General features: G+C 38.1%; 2 protein-coding genes across 5 annotated transcripts in view; one reads left to right on the forward strand and one right to left on the reverse strand.

Annotated features, from left to right (window-relative positions):
- LOC127409835 (left-right determination factor 2-like) lies at window positions 1-8,060 on the reverse strand. The gene is made up of 5 exons (XM_051644688.1): window positions 7,808-8,060; window positions 2,654-2,884; window positions 2,215-2,458; window positions 1,878-2,117; window positions 1-642 (listed from the first exon to the last, which is right to left on the reverse strand). Exons 1-5 carry the CDS (start codon window positions 8,058-8,060, stop codon window positions 318-320), a joined length of 1,293 nt encoding a protein of 430 aa, XP_051500648.1. The 3' UTR covers window positions 1-317.
- A 599-nt stretch (window positions 8,061-8,659) lies between these two features.
- Window positions 8,660-17,923, forward strand: part of LOC127409833 (serine/threonine-protein kinase MRCK alpha-like) — a 125,008-nt gene continuing 115,744 nt past the window's right edge. For all 4 annotated transcript variants that reach the window (XM_051644682.1, XM_051644686.1, XM_051644683.1 and 1 more), the window contains exon 1: window positions 8,660-8,843. In XM_051644682.1, the coding sequence (XP_051500642.1) occupies window positions 8,666-8,843 (178 nt within the window). In that variant the 5' untranslated portion in view covers window positions 8,660-8,665. The remainder of the gene's footprint in view (window positions 8,844-17,923) is intronic.

A 17,923-nucleotide genomic window follows, 5' to 3' on the forward strand; every position in this document is an offset into this window, starting at 1 on the left:
AAAATATAACATCTCAATCCGATCACTTCATGTGACGTCATATACAAATGCAAAAATAAATCAACTTAATATTTACAAATTTATACTAAGTGCTTGAGGTATCTTATAAGGGTTAAATTGCCAACACCCCTTCTCTAAGGGGCCGTTCACACAGTCCGCGCTGTTATTCAATTGTTTTGCTATGTAAACGCGCTAAATGGAAGTCTGACCGTTGACTCGCGTCGAGACACCTTTTTTACCGCAAAGACGTAAACGGCCACTAATAAGTCTTGAAGTACAGTGCGTCATGAAGACCGGCCGATGATTAAGTGGCATATTCATACAACTGAAATATAATCCATTGCGCATCCACACTTTTCAACAATCATATTAGGAAATTCAGCCACCTCAATCTCAGTATAGTCTCCCTTTTTCACTAAATACATCATAGGTAACGGTGCGCTCTCCACAACGGCGCATTTCCTCTCTCTGTAACCGTAGTTAAGCTTGGGCTGCTGGCAGCTGCCAGTGCACCTGAACGCCTGATAACCGGATGGTTCGATGATCCAGTACTGGGTCCAAGTGAGGGCTCGGAAATTGATGAAGTATTTTCCCCTGCAGCACATTTCATTGTCCTTGTTGGATTCACAGTCTCCACTAGACCTGCATCATGGAAAATTGAGAAAAATTAACACATTGTCCTTTTTAAAAATAAATAGGCTACATCCATTTTTATTTTCAAGCTCTAGACAGCCAACTTTTTCCTATTGAAAACATTAAAGGAATATCCCAGGTTCAATACAAGTTATGCTTAATCAACAGCATTTGTGGCATCATGTCAATATTATTACAATAATTTCGACTCGCCCCTCCTTTTCTTTTCTTTTTTTATTTCTTTTCTCCCCAATTTGGAAAGCCCAATTCCCAATGCGCTCTCTAAGTCTTCGTGGTGGCATAGCGACTCGCCTCAATCCGGGTGGCAAAGGACGAATCTCAGTTGCCTCCACGTCTGAGACCGTCAATCCGCGCATCTTATCAGGTGGCATGTTGAGCGCCTTACCGCGGAGACGTAGCGTGTGTGGAGGCCCATGCTATTCTCCGCGGCATCCATGCACAACTCACCACACGCCCCACCAAGAGCAAGAACCACATTATAGCGATCATGAGGAGGTTACCCCATGTGACTCTACCCTCCCTAGCAACCAGGCCAATTTGGTTGCTTAGGAAACCTGGCTGGAGTCATTCAGCACGCCCTGGATTCAAACTCGCAACTCTAGGGGTGGTGGTCAGCGTCAGTACTCGCTGAGCTACCCAGGACCCCGCCCCTCCTTTTCTTAAAAAAAAAGCAAAAATGGAGTTTACAGTGAGGCATTTACAATGGAAGTGAATGGGGCCAAGTTTTGGAGGATTTAAAAGCAGAATTGTGAAGCTTATGGTTTTGTAAAAGCACTTATATTAATTATTCTGTAGCCAGTAATTTATTATTCAAAGTTTTCTGTTAAAACTTTCATCTATGAAGTTGTTTAAATCATTTTTGTTGCAGAATACACTAATATAATCATCATGGCCACGAAGTTGTAATAGTGGATATAACTTTATGTAAAAAAAAGGTTAGTAAGCGATTTTATCACACTAAAATCATGTTAACACGCATTTTGTTTACATCTTGTGACTAGCCTACTTTTGAAACAGTGAGTATTTGAACGTTTACGTATTGGCCCCATTGACTTCCATTGTAAGTGCCTCACTGTAACCCAAATTTTTTTTATTTTATTTTTTTTTATTTTTTTTTTTAAGAAAAGGAGAGACAAGTCGAAATAATTTTTGTGGTAATCAACATCATGCCGCAAATGCTGTCGACTGAGCTTAACTTAAAAAAAAAAACAAGCCACGCTTACCCAAACTCTTCGAGGTTGAGGGTGTAAAGAACTAGCTCGGGTTTTCCCAGAGTGTTGTCGTTTGGATCTTGAGTTGTGAAGTGGATACACTTGGCCATCTCTGCCGCGTAACTGCCGGGTCTTTCGCCCTCGATCCACACCTCAAGGTGCATTGGCATCTCCATGCGTCTCTTCGACCAATACTGCACCGCCTGGGTGACATCAAAGCTTTTCCAGCCGGTCTCGTGAATGGGAATCAACCTGAAGAGATAATGGATGTTGCAATGAGCACGCCAAACAGCAATTGCCATATTGATGGAAGAATAACGACTGTCTGTGGCCAACTCTCCGTCCTTACCTAGAGTCCACTAGTGAAGTTCGGTTCGACCCGTTTTCCAGGGGTTCCACCCAGTAGATGCTCACCCGGGCGTTGTTGACGGGTCGGTGGCCCTTTCTCTCCGGCACGGAGCGTTTATGTGGGACTTTCTTGTATAATTTCAGCTCTGCCATGGCCACTTCGCTGTTTTCTGGGATCCTTGATTTCATTTCAAAGACGACACGTTGACGTGTCCTGTCAGAGTATACAAACTCTCCAGAGATGTCTGGAAAATACAAAAGCAATTAACTTAAGGACTTATTTGGGAATTTACTTAGCAAGTGTCTTTTTGAAGATAGCAACCTGTTAAAATGCTCATATGCATGACATAATTTATTCACTTACTATGTTAGAGTTTCTAAATTATAGCATGTAATTAATATAAATTAACAAGCATTTTCATTTTGCAGTGTAATCTTACCTGCATTACCAGGGATTCCCCTCAGGATGCCGGCTAAACTGGGCAGAGAGCGACGCTTCCTTGCGTGATGCAGTTTCAGCATAGAAGTATATTTGTTCTTAATGCGCGCTGGAATTACAAAGTTCTCTAAGTCCCTCTTGTGGATTTTCGGAACCTCGCTCAGTCCCAGTTTCTTCAGCATGGCGTCTTTCATGTCTTCATGGCTGAAACCCCTTGCCATAGCGAAAAAAGCTGTGCAAAGAAGGCAAGCGACACGGATTGAGGACATAATTTCGTAAATCTTCCAGGTGATGGAGAGGCACCGAAGCTGTCCTGTTCTCGAGATTAAATGTCCCTGCTTTGACAGCGGCCCGCCCTTATATGCACCTACCAGACCCCAGTTGTTTGCACTTTGACAAAAGGGGGTTGATTACTTTAGAGGGAAAGTTATACATGAAAGTAACATTTCATATATTATATGATAAATTAACGTAGATTGCTTGACTTTAAACTAGATAGCTAAATCATATAAAAATAATTCATTCATAAAAATCAAGAATTTGCCGTTTCTACAAAACATGTATATATGTAGCCTATAATATACTGGATGTGCCTAATAGACACATGCATATTACATATGGATGGATGGATGGATGGATAGATTTATACAGACAGACAGACAGATATATAGATGGATGGATAGCTAGATAGATGATAGATAGATCTCTATTAAATGAGCAATAGTTTACAATGTATAAAGAGACTACCTGCTTGTATGTAATGCTCTCTTTATCACTGTCACATGGCGTTCTTGTCTGGATTTACTGATGACCTTCCAGACATAGTGAACCTAGAACGCACCCTTCTTTTCAGTTTGCATGTGCATGTTGATGCAGCACCCTTGTTCATCGTGTGTACATTCCCCTGGACATTGTAAAACATTCCTAGTCTGGCAAGAGACTGGACTTTTCAGACTCTCTGTATAACAGCCATTCTGTTGATCAACTTTATTGTGGACTCATCATCACTGGGTGGGCTGAGGGATTGGATGTTTATTCAAAGACCACCGTCCTTCTACTTTATTCACAGATTAAAATTATTAGGCAAAAAGATCCAGGGTTGTGGTATGGATGTGGATTGGGAGGCTCTTCACAAGTTGGTGATTATCTGATTCCATTGCCAGATTTGCCATGCCTTGTTTGGTCACACTAACATTAGAAGAGGGGCTAGTGGCACTGAGGTCCCAGTGTCTGAGTATGTGTATTGGCCCCTCTATTTGCTCTAATATGTCAGACAGACTAAAGAAGCTCACAGGAAGAACAGATGACAAATGACTGGCTGGTTATGGAGGCAAATTAATGCAATACAAATGCAGAACCAGACAAAAGAGCTCACTGTTTTAGCCCAGAGGAGTATTACCATATTTGCTACAAGAGATGATTAATTAGTCATCTGCTTATGCTTGGCCCATTCACAAAAACAATAATGGATACAGAGTGTGTGGTGAACCACAAGGCAGAATGTTCTTTTTAGAAACTGGTTTAAAATAGTTTGACTATCTTGTAATAATTCTGAACAACAAAATGTGAAATAAATAAATAAATAAAATCCATAACGACCAGTTAACAAAATCTAAATAATATAAATGCCTGCTGCTATAATGAAAAGTTGGCGCGCGCGCACACACACACACACACTTTACTTTATACTTAATGGCCATGTTAGTTAGGCTACACGTGAAATTCAATGGCAACAATCTTCTGTCTAGGGGTCTATTTTACTTCCCAGCTACTATTTTGTACAGTACACCTAATCTGTATCATTACTGCATCAGTAAATTAAAGTCCCGAATCCTTGTGTGATTTGTGTCAGTCTTGTGTCCTTCCCTTGTCGATTATTTTGAGGCCCTTTGGCCAATGTAATTACCTTCTAATTCTCACAGGTAGTATATCCCTGAATCTAAGGATGGAGGTACACGCCAATCAACAAAACAAGCGCTAATTAACACCTCTCTCCTACATACGAAAGACAGTCCTAATCAAACGGATCCCGCCTCGGTTTGATAAAACAACAAACAATTCTCTCGCTACCTCGTCAAGGTAACGACTGTAAATATCGCTGCGTTTAAAATTCTTTCTGTCCGTGATTAGGATCGTAATCGTGAACATGCAAATCATCTTTGAAATGGTAAAACTTTCAAGTAAACATATTTTGGAATGTTTATTGTATAGCAGAATTCTCACGATCCACACAAAATTAATAACTGAATGTTTACTTCCTGCTCAACATTCTCTACATCCTGCCAGAGTTTGGTCCTACGTCAAATGTTTTGACATGAAAGACATGATTAGCACCTTGTTAGGCCTGGTGTGGCAGTTGTCAGATTAAAATAAGAATGTTTATGAAATAGACCCTGAGGTCGTGTTCTCATCAAATGTCAAACGCACGTGAACAGCTGTGGTATGCGAGAAACGACTGGCATTGTTGTTTGATGTTTACTGTTTAAAAAATTAAACACCCAACAGCTTGCAAGTGAAACATTGTTTCCCTGAAACTGGGTGTAGGCTGGTAAGCATAATAGCTAACCTATATATTTTCCACAAAACCTATAGTCAGTACAGCTGATTTGTAAGGCGAGTGTTGAAAAGAACAGTAAGTTGCCATTGATATATTGTAAAATATACACTGAATCTAATAAACTATAGCAATGGACTAACCACAACGAGAAGCTTAGTCGTTATATTGGTAAAATCAAGAGATACAAGCAATGCAATTGCAGTGTAGACCATTAACACAAGATGGCGAAAGTGCTCATGTTTTAAAAAAATTACAAACTAGCTTGACATGAAAATTGTTGCCAAAACTGGGAATAATGTAGGTTGTATACTCAGCTTATACTAATGGACAATAACATTACTTAAGGAAGCTTATCCATACATTTTAAGATTAAAATGAGAAAACGACAGACCTATTGGGTAAAATGAGAAAAACATTGAGATTGTATTTTATTGTTGCAGTTTTCATGATGTTAGCTAAGTGTAAAGAGAGACGTGTTAGGCCTACTTGGTCCAGTTTTATATATTGCCCCAAGTTTTTTCTGTGAAGATGTCAGACACAGACGTCAGATTTCCAGAAGGAATTGCGGGTTCAATCCAAGTTGAGCTCAATCTACAGCATTTGTGGCATAATGTTGATTACCACAGAAAATAAATTACACTCATCCCTCCTATCTAAAAAATAAAAAAATCGAGGTTACAGTGAGGCACATACAATGGAAGTGAATGGGGCCAATTTTTGGAGGTTTTAAAGGCAGAAATGTGAAGCTTATAGTTTTATAAAAGCAAGTACGTTAATTCTTATGTTAAAACTTGTAGTTTGTTTTTTAGGTGTAAAGATGTTTAAATCATAGTTTTTATGTCATTGTAAGGTTTATGGTGTTATGTTGCCATGGCGACAAAGTTGTAAAATTGTATATAACTACACAGAAAAGGTTTGTTAGCGATTTTTATCACACTAAAATCATGTTAACACGCATATGTTTTTACATCTTGTGACTATACTTTTTAAACCACATTTTGCCACATTCACTTCCATTGTAAGTGCTTCACTGTAACCCATATTTTTGCTTTTTTAAAGAACAAATGTCCCATATTTTTGCTTTTTTAAAGAATTAAAGGTCCCAAAATTTGGGACAAGTCAAAATAAATGTTTGTGGTAATCAACATTATGCCACAAATGCTGTCTATTGAGCTTAATTTGTATTGAACCTAGAATATTCCTTTAATATACACTCACTGAGAACTTTATTAGAAACACAATGTTTCTAAGTGCCCAATGTGCTCTTCTGCTGTTGTAGCCCAACCGCCTCAAGGTTCAACATGCTGTGCATTTTGAGATGCTATTTTGCTCACTACAATTGTACAGAGTGGTTATCTGAGTCACCATAGCCTTTCTGTCAGCTCAAACCAGTCTGGCCATTCTCTGCTGACCTCTCTCATCAACAAGCCATTTCTGTCCACAGAACTGCCACTAACTAGATGTTTTTTGTTTTTGGCACCATTCTGAGTAAACTCTAGAGACTGTTGTGTGTGAAAATACCAGGAGATCAGCAGTTATTGAAATACTCAAACCAGCCCGAACCAAAATCATGCCACTGTTGAAATCACTGAGATCACATTTTTTCTCCATTTTGATGGTTGATGTGAACATAAACTGAAGCTCCTGACCCGTATATGCATGATTTCATGCATTGCACTGCTGCCACACGATTGGCTGATTAGATAACTGCTTGAATAAATGTACCGGTGTTCTTCTTATCCTATCTTCCTCATTAATACTCAAGGGAACATGCCCCTTAATTATTGATTGATCTATCCATAACCACTGGCAGTTACCATTCATAATATTGCATACTTTGCTTATTCATTGTACCTATATTTATTTCTATTTTGTAAATGCCTTGAGAGTTAAACGTACATACAAGAGTTAAAGGAATATTCCGGGTTCAGTGCAAGTTAAGCTCAATCAACAGCATTTGTAGCATAATTTTGATTACCACAAATATTTATTTCAATTCGTCCCTCCTTTTCCTTTAAAAAATAAAAAGAATCTGGGTTGCAGTGAGGTACTTACAATGGAAGTGAATGGGGCCAATCTGTTAAGGTTAAAATGCTCACCGTTTCAAAAGTATAGCCACAAGACATAAACAAAAGGTGTGTAAACACGATTTTAGTGTGATAATATCACCTACTGACCAATTCTGTTTTAAGTTATCTAATTGTACAACTTTATAACCTTGACGATGTATCAACATGCCACCATAAACCCTAAAACGACTTTAAAAACGATGACTTAAACAACTTTACAGCTCAAATAATACTTGAATTTTAACAGATTTCATGTAAGTGCTTTTATTCAATTATAAGCTTCACATTTCTGCCTTTAAACCCTCCAAAACTTGGCCCCATTTACTTCCATTGTAAGTGCCTCACTGTAACCTCGATTTTTGCTTTTTTTTTTTTTTTTTAGAGAAAACGAGGGACCAGTCAAAATAAATATTTTTGGTAATCAATTATTATTATGCCTCAAATGCTGTCGTTTGATCTGAACTTGTATTGAACCCGCAATTCCTTAACATTTTTTACTTGTATAACCAATGGCAATAAAGTACTCTACTCTTCCATATGCCTCTAGTATATGCCTCCATTCCCCGTAGCAGATGCCGTGACGGTCGCCATGATGATGTCGGGATTTGCCCGCAGCAGCAGCAGCGAGTAGTGAGAGAGACACACGGCGACCGGGAGCAGAGCAGCAGAAGAAGGCAGAGTCCTTCACCGACATGACCGAGCACACGCATTTTCTCCTCCTCGCCACGTACCTTCTCTTGACAAGTGCATATCACTTCGTTTTCGAAACCAACGTGTACCATCAGTCGCCGTGTTGAGGACAGCACGGTTCATATATGAAAGGAGGAGAAATTTAAAGGCAAAAACAGCTTGTTAAGGCTTTCGCAGTCCTGCCAGAGGAGGGGCAAATGGAGCTTTGTAGCAATGCAGATCCCGTGCTGCTGATGCGCTTTTGTTACTGCATAATGGATAACCACATATATCACTATATTTCAGGGGAATGCTTTAAACTTCTTTGGTGACTTCTTTTGTGGACAAAGTGTTCCTTAAAAGAGAAGCTGAAATCTGGAGAAGGGAGAGAAATACATAAGGTCAGATAGTACGTCAAATCCACCAGCCAGGGCAGGGTCGATGGCTGGAAGTTCTCTTTAATGCACCTAAGGACTGCAAATTCGTTATGTTGTGGAGTGATATGTTGTGGAGTGATATGATGGTCGCCCTGGTGCGAGGAGGACCATGATTGATGCGCTGAAGCTTGACAATCGTTTGTGCTTGCCTTGAGCCTTTGAGTTTGTCTTTAAAAAAAAAAAAAAAAAAAAAAGGAGATACCTCTGAAGCCCAGTTGCCCATTTGCTACTGTGGAAGCACATATTGACCATACTGTGAGACTTCGACACCATTTGAAACCATGTCTGGAGAGGTGCGTTTGAAGAAACTGGAGAAACTGATTTTAGATGGCCCGTCTCAGTCCAACGGCCAGTGCTTCAGTGTGGAGACCCTGTTGGATATTCTTGTCTGCCTTTATGATGAGTGCAATAATTCCCCTCTGAGAAGAGAGAAGAATATTTTGGAGTTCCTCGACTGGGGTAAGAGCTATTTCATGGTTTGCACGCCACATGTTGTGTGTAAACTGCACCTGTATTATTTTGACGTCCAGTTGTCACAGTGAATCTCACAATTGGCATTTTAGAGGCAAGTAAACTGTTGTTTTATTACCTCACATTGGCCAGTTGCTTAAAAGACAAAGTTCCTGTAAGGAAAACCGATTTAGTTGTTTTCGAGGGGGGAACAGAAGTGTAGATGACATCATCGCTGGACTGGTTTGTGCACGAATGTGGAATGTTAGGCTCACCTTAATGAGTCTTCCTGCTCACTGCTGAAACAAGGTGGATACAGTGTGGCCTGCAAAGTGTGCTTTCATTTTGACATGAGCTACATTTAAACTAACTAATCATGAGCACTTAGATGTTGCTGTTGGTGGTATCTTAGGCCCCTGTTGCTCTAAATATCTAAATAAACAACAATAGTTAATGCAGTCTGAACTAACATGAACCAACAATGAAAAATAGTATTTTGATAAATTAACATCAATCAAAATGGTTAAATGGGTAGTGGCCAATAAGGTTTTCTTAAAACGTACATCAAGTTTGTCAAAATGTAATCTTTCAAAATAAAAAAAGACTTAATGACTTTAAAAATGTCATGTGGTTTAACCATCAATTTAAAGGTATTAAAATACTTTCCTTGCATCTTGAATACTACACTTAAGTGCACACAATGTAATCATTAATTTCAAAAAACATATTTTTTTCAAATATGATAAACTCATTTTTGAGTCAAGAATATTAAGACGTTTTCTCCATACGACCTGAACAAAATGTGTCTTTTCATAAACATTTCAAACATTTGAGTCTTGAGGGTCTAAAGGGGTACTCTTTTTTTTTTTTTTTTTTTTTAACATTTATTTTTTATTTATTTTTTATTTTTTGGCCACATGACAAGAAAATGGCAACCTACATGTTGGTTACACCAAATGACTTGATTTGGTAGACAAGAGTTTTTCCAAATATTACTAATATTTTAAAACAAAATTGTTTCACTGCTTATTAAAAAATAATAATAATAATAATGATGATTTCTCTGTGCGGATACAAAATAGAAAAGGTGTATTCAAGTAATGGTTTTGTGTGAATTGCATTTTTTATGTATTTTAGAATAACTTAATAGAACCAGACAAAACAATTAGCATCACGTTAGTTGACCCAAATGCTGATATATTTGTATTATTTAAATATTGCTCTTACTTGGTTTAACAGTACGTTAATAGACGAATTTCCTTCTGCATTATTGCCTTGTTCATGTTTACATGCTGTACATTAATTTTCAGGCCATAGTTAAGGCAAATACGCAAACTTTACAGGGGCAGAGTTCACCTTGCATCTGCAAATGATCTAATTTATGAACAATCTCTAGCCTTTCTTCTCTGAAAAAAAGTTTGACTTAACTCGCTTATATATTGTGTAACTTTCTGAGAAATTAACGCAATGCAAAAAACAACATGGGTTTATTTTGCTAACTGGTTTCAGTGAACATCAAATGAACATGCAGAGATACTATTTTAGATTTTGCTGTCTTGTTTAAGATTTCTAGACTCGTTCTGGTCCTCTGATTTCAACGGAAATGCAATATCAACATGCCTTCAAGCAACTTAGCTAGGCCTGTGTGTGTGCAGGTAGCAGTGCCGGTAAGAGCCAAAAATAGCAGTGGGCCTAGTTACAGACAGGTGCATTACACTGTGATGCAGGCAGGGTGATATTAGAGCTTTGTTGATCAGATAAGGACGTTTCTGAGATGGAGCTGTTGGGTGTCATTGTGCATGTTTATGCGAAAGAGTGTGTGAGTGCCCTTTTCCTGTGGGGAGTCTCAGAAGGGCAGCGTCAGGAAACTCAGCTGAGCTGCTGGACATTATGTCATACAGGGAAATGGCTGTGCATTGTGTTTGTCCCCGCAGAGGGACTTGACTATTTAAAGAACGACTGTATAGGTCACACACTCACTCATTCATTTCAATGTACGCCGCTGTGACAGTCATATGCACGAAGGCCAAAGTCACAGAGAAGTTTATTGTCACTAAGGTCAAATTTTGCTTTACAAGGGACTGCATGGCTTACTTCTTTGTGACACACTAACACATTTCTATAGCATTCATATTTCAAAAGTTGCCTGTATAGGCTCAAACCCTGGCCTAACTTTGTAACAGAAAGGAAGGGAGGAATACATTTGGCTGGTTGCATTTGCTGAGTGCAGTTCATTAACACAATTTTTGAGGACACTTCGGTCGCTGATGGTTTGGGGAAGGACTGTGATGAGGATTCCACATTTAGCATTGACTGATTGTAATTGACGCCTTGAGGCCATCACAGTGTACCATAACATAATGAGAATCACATGTATGTTGGGACGAGAACACGAAGCTGCAGTTATATGTGAAACCCAATGGAATGTGGCCATCCTCCAGAGAAATGTATGCACAACCTTGAGACACACAATGAATGATTCATTCACATTTCCTTTGCCAACCAAGTCTAGACCTGTGACCCAGAGCTATGTTGTTTTGTTCTGATTGTTTTTTTCAATTGTGAAAGGGTGAATTCATGCAGGCTCTCTGAGCTTTTCACTGAAATAGATCTGTAGCCCATTGGAAAAAATGCTTACATCAGCTTTTTATTTTTTTTCCCCCTTGATTGAGTCCATAGAAGATTAGGGACTGACTTGACAGGGTTTCCTACATGATACATTCATTAAACCATGCAGTGTGTTTAACAGGTTTTCCCTCACCATGAGGTATTCCAAAGCCTACTACAATTTTGACTGTTTTGTGCCTACAAATATTACAAAAATTGTTAAAGTGGAATCTTTTGACCAGTGCAAATTATGTACATGCCTTTTTACTTATAAAGATGTACTATGGTATTACCATGTTTTTTGGACATGTACAAGGACATGGCATTCTTTGACGTACTTTGGAGTACTATGTAAATTACAGCCTGACCGATATTGATTTTAGAGAGGGAAAATTCACAGATTACCGATATGGTGGCCGATATATTTAATTTTGAGCTGGAATGAAAACTGACCTTTTCTATGTGGATTTTTCAACGATTTTGCACCGATATGACTATGCAAAGGTACTCAGAAGGCTGCTTTCTTAAACAAATATTTTTATCAAAGAATATTTGACATTATTATTATACATCGTCAACAAATTCTAGAAATGAATACTGAGAAAATAAAGAATAAATAAAAATAAAACAAATAGCTAAATAAACATCATTACTGTTTAGTATCAGTCTAATGCTGACCATTAAAATAAAGAATAAAAAAAGAAATAGCTAAATAAACATCAGTATTACTGTTTTGTATCAGTCAAATGCCGACTATATTAATACTGCCGAGACAAGAGATAAACAGCAGCAGCGGTATTACACCGTATTCTGATATACAAGTTCAGGGGAAACTTTCAACGGTGGAAAACCAGACTTCTAAATATTATATTTTATAAATGACATGATTGGAATTGTTCAGTTGAAGGGGGTACCAAACTGTGAATCCTGAACAAAACAGTCTGGTGAATACATGTTTACTCATTAGCTTCCACTCAGCTGACAACAATGAATGTAGCTACGTGATTAGCTAGTTAGCTATAAGCTCGTTGTCATGGAGAGTAAAAGACAGACATTGTTTTTTTTACTTTCCAGCATTGTGTCTCACCAACTAGGTAATAACATAGCGTGAAATCAACACTCAACAGACACAATCCACCACTGCACCGTTGTCTGCTGAGCTGCAGAAAGATGCTCTGATGTTTATCTTTCAGTCTGATACATTACTGACTGCACTGACAAACTATAGCTGGCAAACAGCAAACAGATGTGATAAACATGAGTGACATGGTTGTCAGGGACAGGGTTAACGTTATATTAGTTATATTGAAAAGGGAAAATGATGGGGTCATTGTTTAAGTTTCCAGTATGTATTTCACAAACTAGTTAACTTACCGACACACAGCTCAACTCTGCCCTGTCTGCAGAGCCACCGTCAGCTCAGCTCTGTAAACAATGGAGTCGGAGTGCTCTCTGCTGGACAAACTATGTAATGACACCAATTCTAAAGCATTGTTTTCTGCATTATATGTTCTGAAAAGTTTTCATATCGGCGCATATCTGTAAAATATACACTGATGCCGATATATCGGTGAAAGGCTAATATCGGCCGATAATATTGGCCAACCGATATATCAGTCGGGCACTAATGTAAATCCCATGGTAAATTATAGGGCTGGGTATTGATACAGATTTCCCATTTCGATTAGATTCTGATTTACAGGCTCTTGATTGGATTCCGATTCAATATTGATTTATATGGGTATATTTCAATTATAATGTCCCTTTTGCCTACATATGAAAGAAAATATCTCCCAGCTAACACTGTTAATGGTGTTTAGACAGTGGTGTTAGACGCTGTACTGCCATCTATCGAAGTGGATCAGCATGATCATCTCTGCTGCTCCGCCAGCTTTGGAATATCATTTGCATCTGGAAAGTGGAGTTTGAGGTCATTTCTAAAGTTATTTATTACTACTATAATATAAATGCTTTGCCTAAAAACAAACATCAGAATTCAAGCAAACAGACTTCTACAGTTAAGGACAGATTATTATTGTCCTTCATATCAATAATATTTGGAGACTGTCTAAGTTTCTCGTTATTTCTGAAGACTTACCTATATTAGAGAACTGCTTCACGTGAAATAAACCTCAATTATCTAGCGATACAGAATGTTATGGTAAAGGAAAGATTAGAATTGTTTTTGATGATCAAATTTAGCTTGTCCTTGAATACTGTATTTGAAGAACTCATTTTGTTTCCAAGCAAACCAATGTCATGGTTTACCCAAAATCCACGACAGTCGCTGTGCAAAGCTACTAAACAAATGAAGACGTATGCCATTTCATAGAGGTGGAGGTAGATGGACCCCACTTACTATAGCTGTGATAACGTAGAAAATAAAATTACATGTTGCTTTCCGATTGCGTTTGTAAACACTGCTAAAAACTGTCCATTACTGACATACGTTGATTGCACATGTAATTATAAAAAGTTCGAGGGAAACTTGTATGAGTTTTCTGTAAATTCCACTGATACTATTTTAGAGACTGGTCTAAACAATTACCTGTCCAACAAAAGAGAAGCAACATCGGCATCACTACTCATGTTTTTCTCCGTCATCAAATCTTTCCACATTGTGTGTGCCGTACCGATGTTTACTCTGGTTTTTTGGCTTTGCCGGTCTTTCTGACTTGTTGCTTCGGACTATTTTCACTTCTTCGGCAGTACAGCTACTGAATCTCTTGTTGTCTCTGCTTCTAAAGCACGATTATAATTGTGTTCCATTGTATTCTTTTTGCTCTTCGTTTCACCAAACAACACTGCATAGCCAAGTGTATCTACATATACATCAGCCAATGAGAGTGAAGATTTTCTTCTTCGACGTTTAGTAAAAAACAGTGGACCATGTCATTTTAACATGACGAAACACATTTCAGGGGTGACCCACACCATGAATAATAAAAACACTTTTTATAGAAATCTATTATGAGTACAGTCTACACCATTTAGATCTCTCTTCACAAAAACACAATTCATTTGTGTAAAACTTTTTAAATTAACCCCAAATTACTGAACGCACCTTTAACGAGACAGGACTCGAATGGCTTACTTATCTGTGCCATGCATGATTATAATGTTTATTTTTTGTTGTTTTTGATCAACAACTGACTTTATAAAACAGAAAGGGTATTAAAAGAGACATTATTCAATGACAAATGGGTCGCATGGATCTCGTCTTAGGATACGCATTACACGGAACAACTTTTACTCTCAACACTTAGTAAAAAGATCACGCTGCTGAATACTCAACCACTACACTACACAATTACTGGCGATTGAAAACATTTACCAGCCTGTGATTTCCTCTCATTGTAGTAAAGGATTGCGCATAGGCTAAAAAAAAATCAATTTTGGGATTTAATAATCGATATCGAGATTGTTCAAATGAAGATCGCAATGCATCGGAAAATCAATATTTTTTCACACCCCTATTAAATGAATATGATAATCATTACCACAGTATATCAAGGTACTATGGTACTGCATCTGATACCATCACTGTACCATGGTACTACCACAATACATTTTGTAAGGGTTATGACATGGAAAGCCATGGAATACTATTTCCTTATAATTTCATTATTTTGGGGGATTGGTACTTAAAGGTGAAGTGTGCAATTTCTGCGGCACTTCCGTCACTAAACAATGTTGCAAAAGTTTTCAAATCGCCTTACATTGATGGGTGAACCAGATGGTCCTGCCTTAAACTGACGCTATTGGTTGAGGTAAAGTGTCTATTCCATCAGCCCTTGTGCATGTATATTTATTCATTTTATTACATTTTAAGATCAGATGGTTGTTTCTTTGCACATAAATGCAAAATGTTATTAAATCTTGATTTAGTGCAGCGGGGAGTAGGCGGTGCTTTGCTGTTTTTTGAATGCATTCTAATAGATGAGCGTTTACTACTACAAACCCAATGTGTTTTCAATCACTTTCAACTATGTTTGAATGTGGTTGAAGTGGACAAATTTCAAAATTGTTTTGGACCCTGTTTACACCCATTTTTAGCTTCGTCCAGTTTCAAAGGGATAGCTCAAATGCATCTTAATACTAGGTGTAAACAGAGCCACAGTGTTTACAATTTTTGGGGAATCAACCTATGAATGCCTTAGAGGTGTCTTTTGTATATTAAGCTGGGATTGTTGAAAAAACACTTCATCCTTAAATTGAAAAATGAGGTTATAGTACATAAATGTGTGACAGTATTTCACACTCTGTCTTATACACTCCAATACAATACATGCTCCAAACTGAGGTGCAAGAGCAATGCCAAACCCCAAAAATAACGCCTTGCAATGCAGAGATCTGGATAAATTGTTCCTTCATGTCACATGATGTTTCTCCTGCAGAGGGCTTGGCTCGGATCTCTCAGCTGTAATTGTATAGTTTAAAGCCAACAAATTCACTTCTTCTCCCTCATCTGTTTTTTTTTCCACCCCTGTCTCATTCCTCTTCTCCCTCCTTCCACCACATCCTTCAGCACAGTCACACTCGCTCTCAGACAGGAACATCTTATTTAGTACTAACATTATACACACAGATTCCGCCCATGCCTGGAGCTGTATTATCCACACAGATCTGGGAGAGTGAATGTTATTGTAGTTGTATATTTACTCTAATGCATTCTGGACACGTTAAGGGTGTGTTCCGGTAATAGAGATATGTTATTCAAGATAACATGCATCAGTAGCCACAGATAGTCAAAGCTGCAGTGCACTGGTGCTTTGAGACCCACCGAGCATGTTGTAATTGAAGAATTGCTGCACTCTGCTCAGGTTAAGCAGGACAGATCTGTATGGAAGTGCTGATTCAGAGCTCTAGATGTGCAGTGTGAAAAGGTTCGCATGGCAGCTGTTTGATGCCCACGCTCTGTCCTCTTTTTCTCTGGGTCTGGTTGTGTCAGAAAGCTGAAAAATGCTGTCATATTAGGCCATATTAATTAACATTTATGCATATGACAGATGCTATTGTTGAAAGCAACTTGCAGTGTGTTCAAGGTAGAAGTAGGCCGATATATCAGTTGCTTTATGGAACATTCGGTTATTGGCAAAAATCTATGCCGATAGTTGCAGATGGCTTTTTTTTTATTACTCTATTGCCAGCGCTGGAGGATTCTGCAATTAGGATGACTTGGTTCTACAGTACAGCGGCCTATAAAGGCTAAATAAAAACAATCACTGACACCTCGTGGGGATTTGCTAAATCTAAATCTTTAATCATTGACAGTATTCATCCATATGCATTGAACTGAGGATTAAAATGTTTTATTTTATTTTGATTAGATATTGAAGTGTTCTAAATGCAATGCTCTATATTTATACAGTATCTTAACTATAGAGCATTGTAACAGAGCCAAGTCTCTGTCATTTCAAAATAAGAGTCCCCAGTGTGTTTCAGTCTTGTTCACAGTTTAAAGTCCTGCATTATGAACCAAATCTTAATTTTTCCCCTGAATTTTAATAGCATTTTGGTTGAACAATTAACTGCATCTGGGATTTTATTCATTTTGAACTATTGTAACATCTATGTCTTTGCCCGTCATACTAAGATTTTTTTTTTAACATTCAATAAACCGATTTTAAAAACTATCGGCCGATTAATCGGTTATAGGCTTTTCCACCACCTTAGTTATGGGTTTTGGCAAAGTCCACTATTGGTCGACCTCTAGTTCAAGGTATACATTTTATCAATATGCCTGTGCACTGGAAATTGGACCATTGTTAGGAGCTAGGGATGCACCGCTTTTTAACCATATCATTTATCAGTCCGACGAGCCCGATCCACATCTGATACTGTGTGGTCATTAACATCAAGCCCCAAAAATGGCATAAAAGATCCATAAAAGCACCATTAAAGTAGTCCATATGACTCATACTTTTTATTTAATGTCTCTTAAAGACATATGATAGCTTTTGTGAATCTCAAAAGGCTGTGTTTAATAAATATATAGTCTGCATGAGCAGCGCACTTCAATAAAAGAGCGGTGCTCCGTTGTGTCACACGCACGCATAGCATGCGCAGGCTGATGATGCACTGCTGTTTGCAGCTCTCAGAGCATCACACAATATGTGAGCACTCCACATGGACAACATCTCAGGCCTGTATTCACAAATTTTTTTATCTTACCACTAGGAGTTCTCCAGAGAGTTCCTAGCTAAGAGTTTTTGCTTAAAAGTTATTCACAAAACTGCTAAGAGCAAGTTTTACTAAGGAAATCTTAATGTAAAATTAAGGTGGAGTTGACCTCATTGCTATGGATAATGTCACATTTTATTAGCGTGCTGTTTTAAATCGCCCAATGTGACTAGACAGGGAAATGCTATTTGTCAGCAAATTCCTCATAGACAGATAGCAGGATATACAGGCCTTTATAACAAATATAATATAGATAGATAGATAGATAGATTTTTTTTGATGATGAATATTTGTACATC

The sequence above is a fragment of the Myxocyprinus asiaticus genome, chromosome 19 (genome assembly GCF_019703515.2).
Source record: "Myxocyprinus asiaticus isolate MX2 ecotype Aquarium Trade chromosome 19, UBuf_Myxa_2, whole genome shotgun sequence".
Lineage (NCBI taxonomy): Eukaryota > Metazoa > Chordata > Actinopteri > Cypriniformes > Catostomidae > Myxocyprinus > Myxocyprinus asiaticus.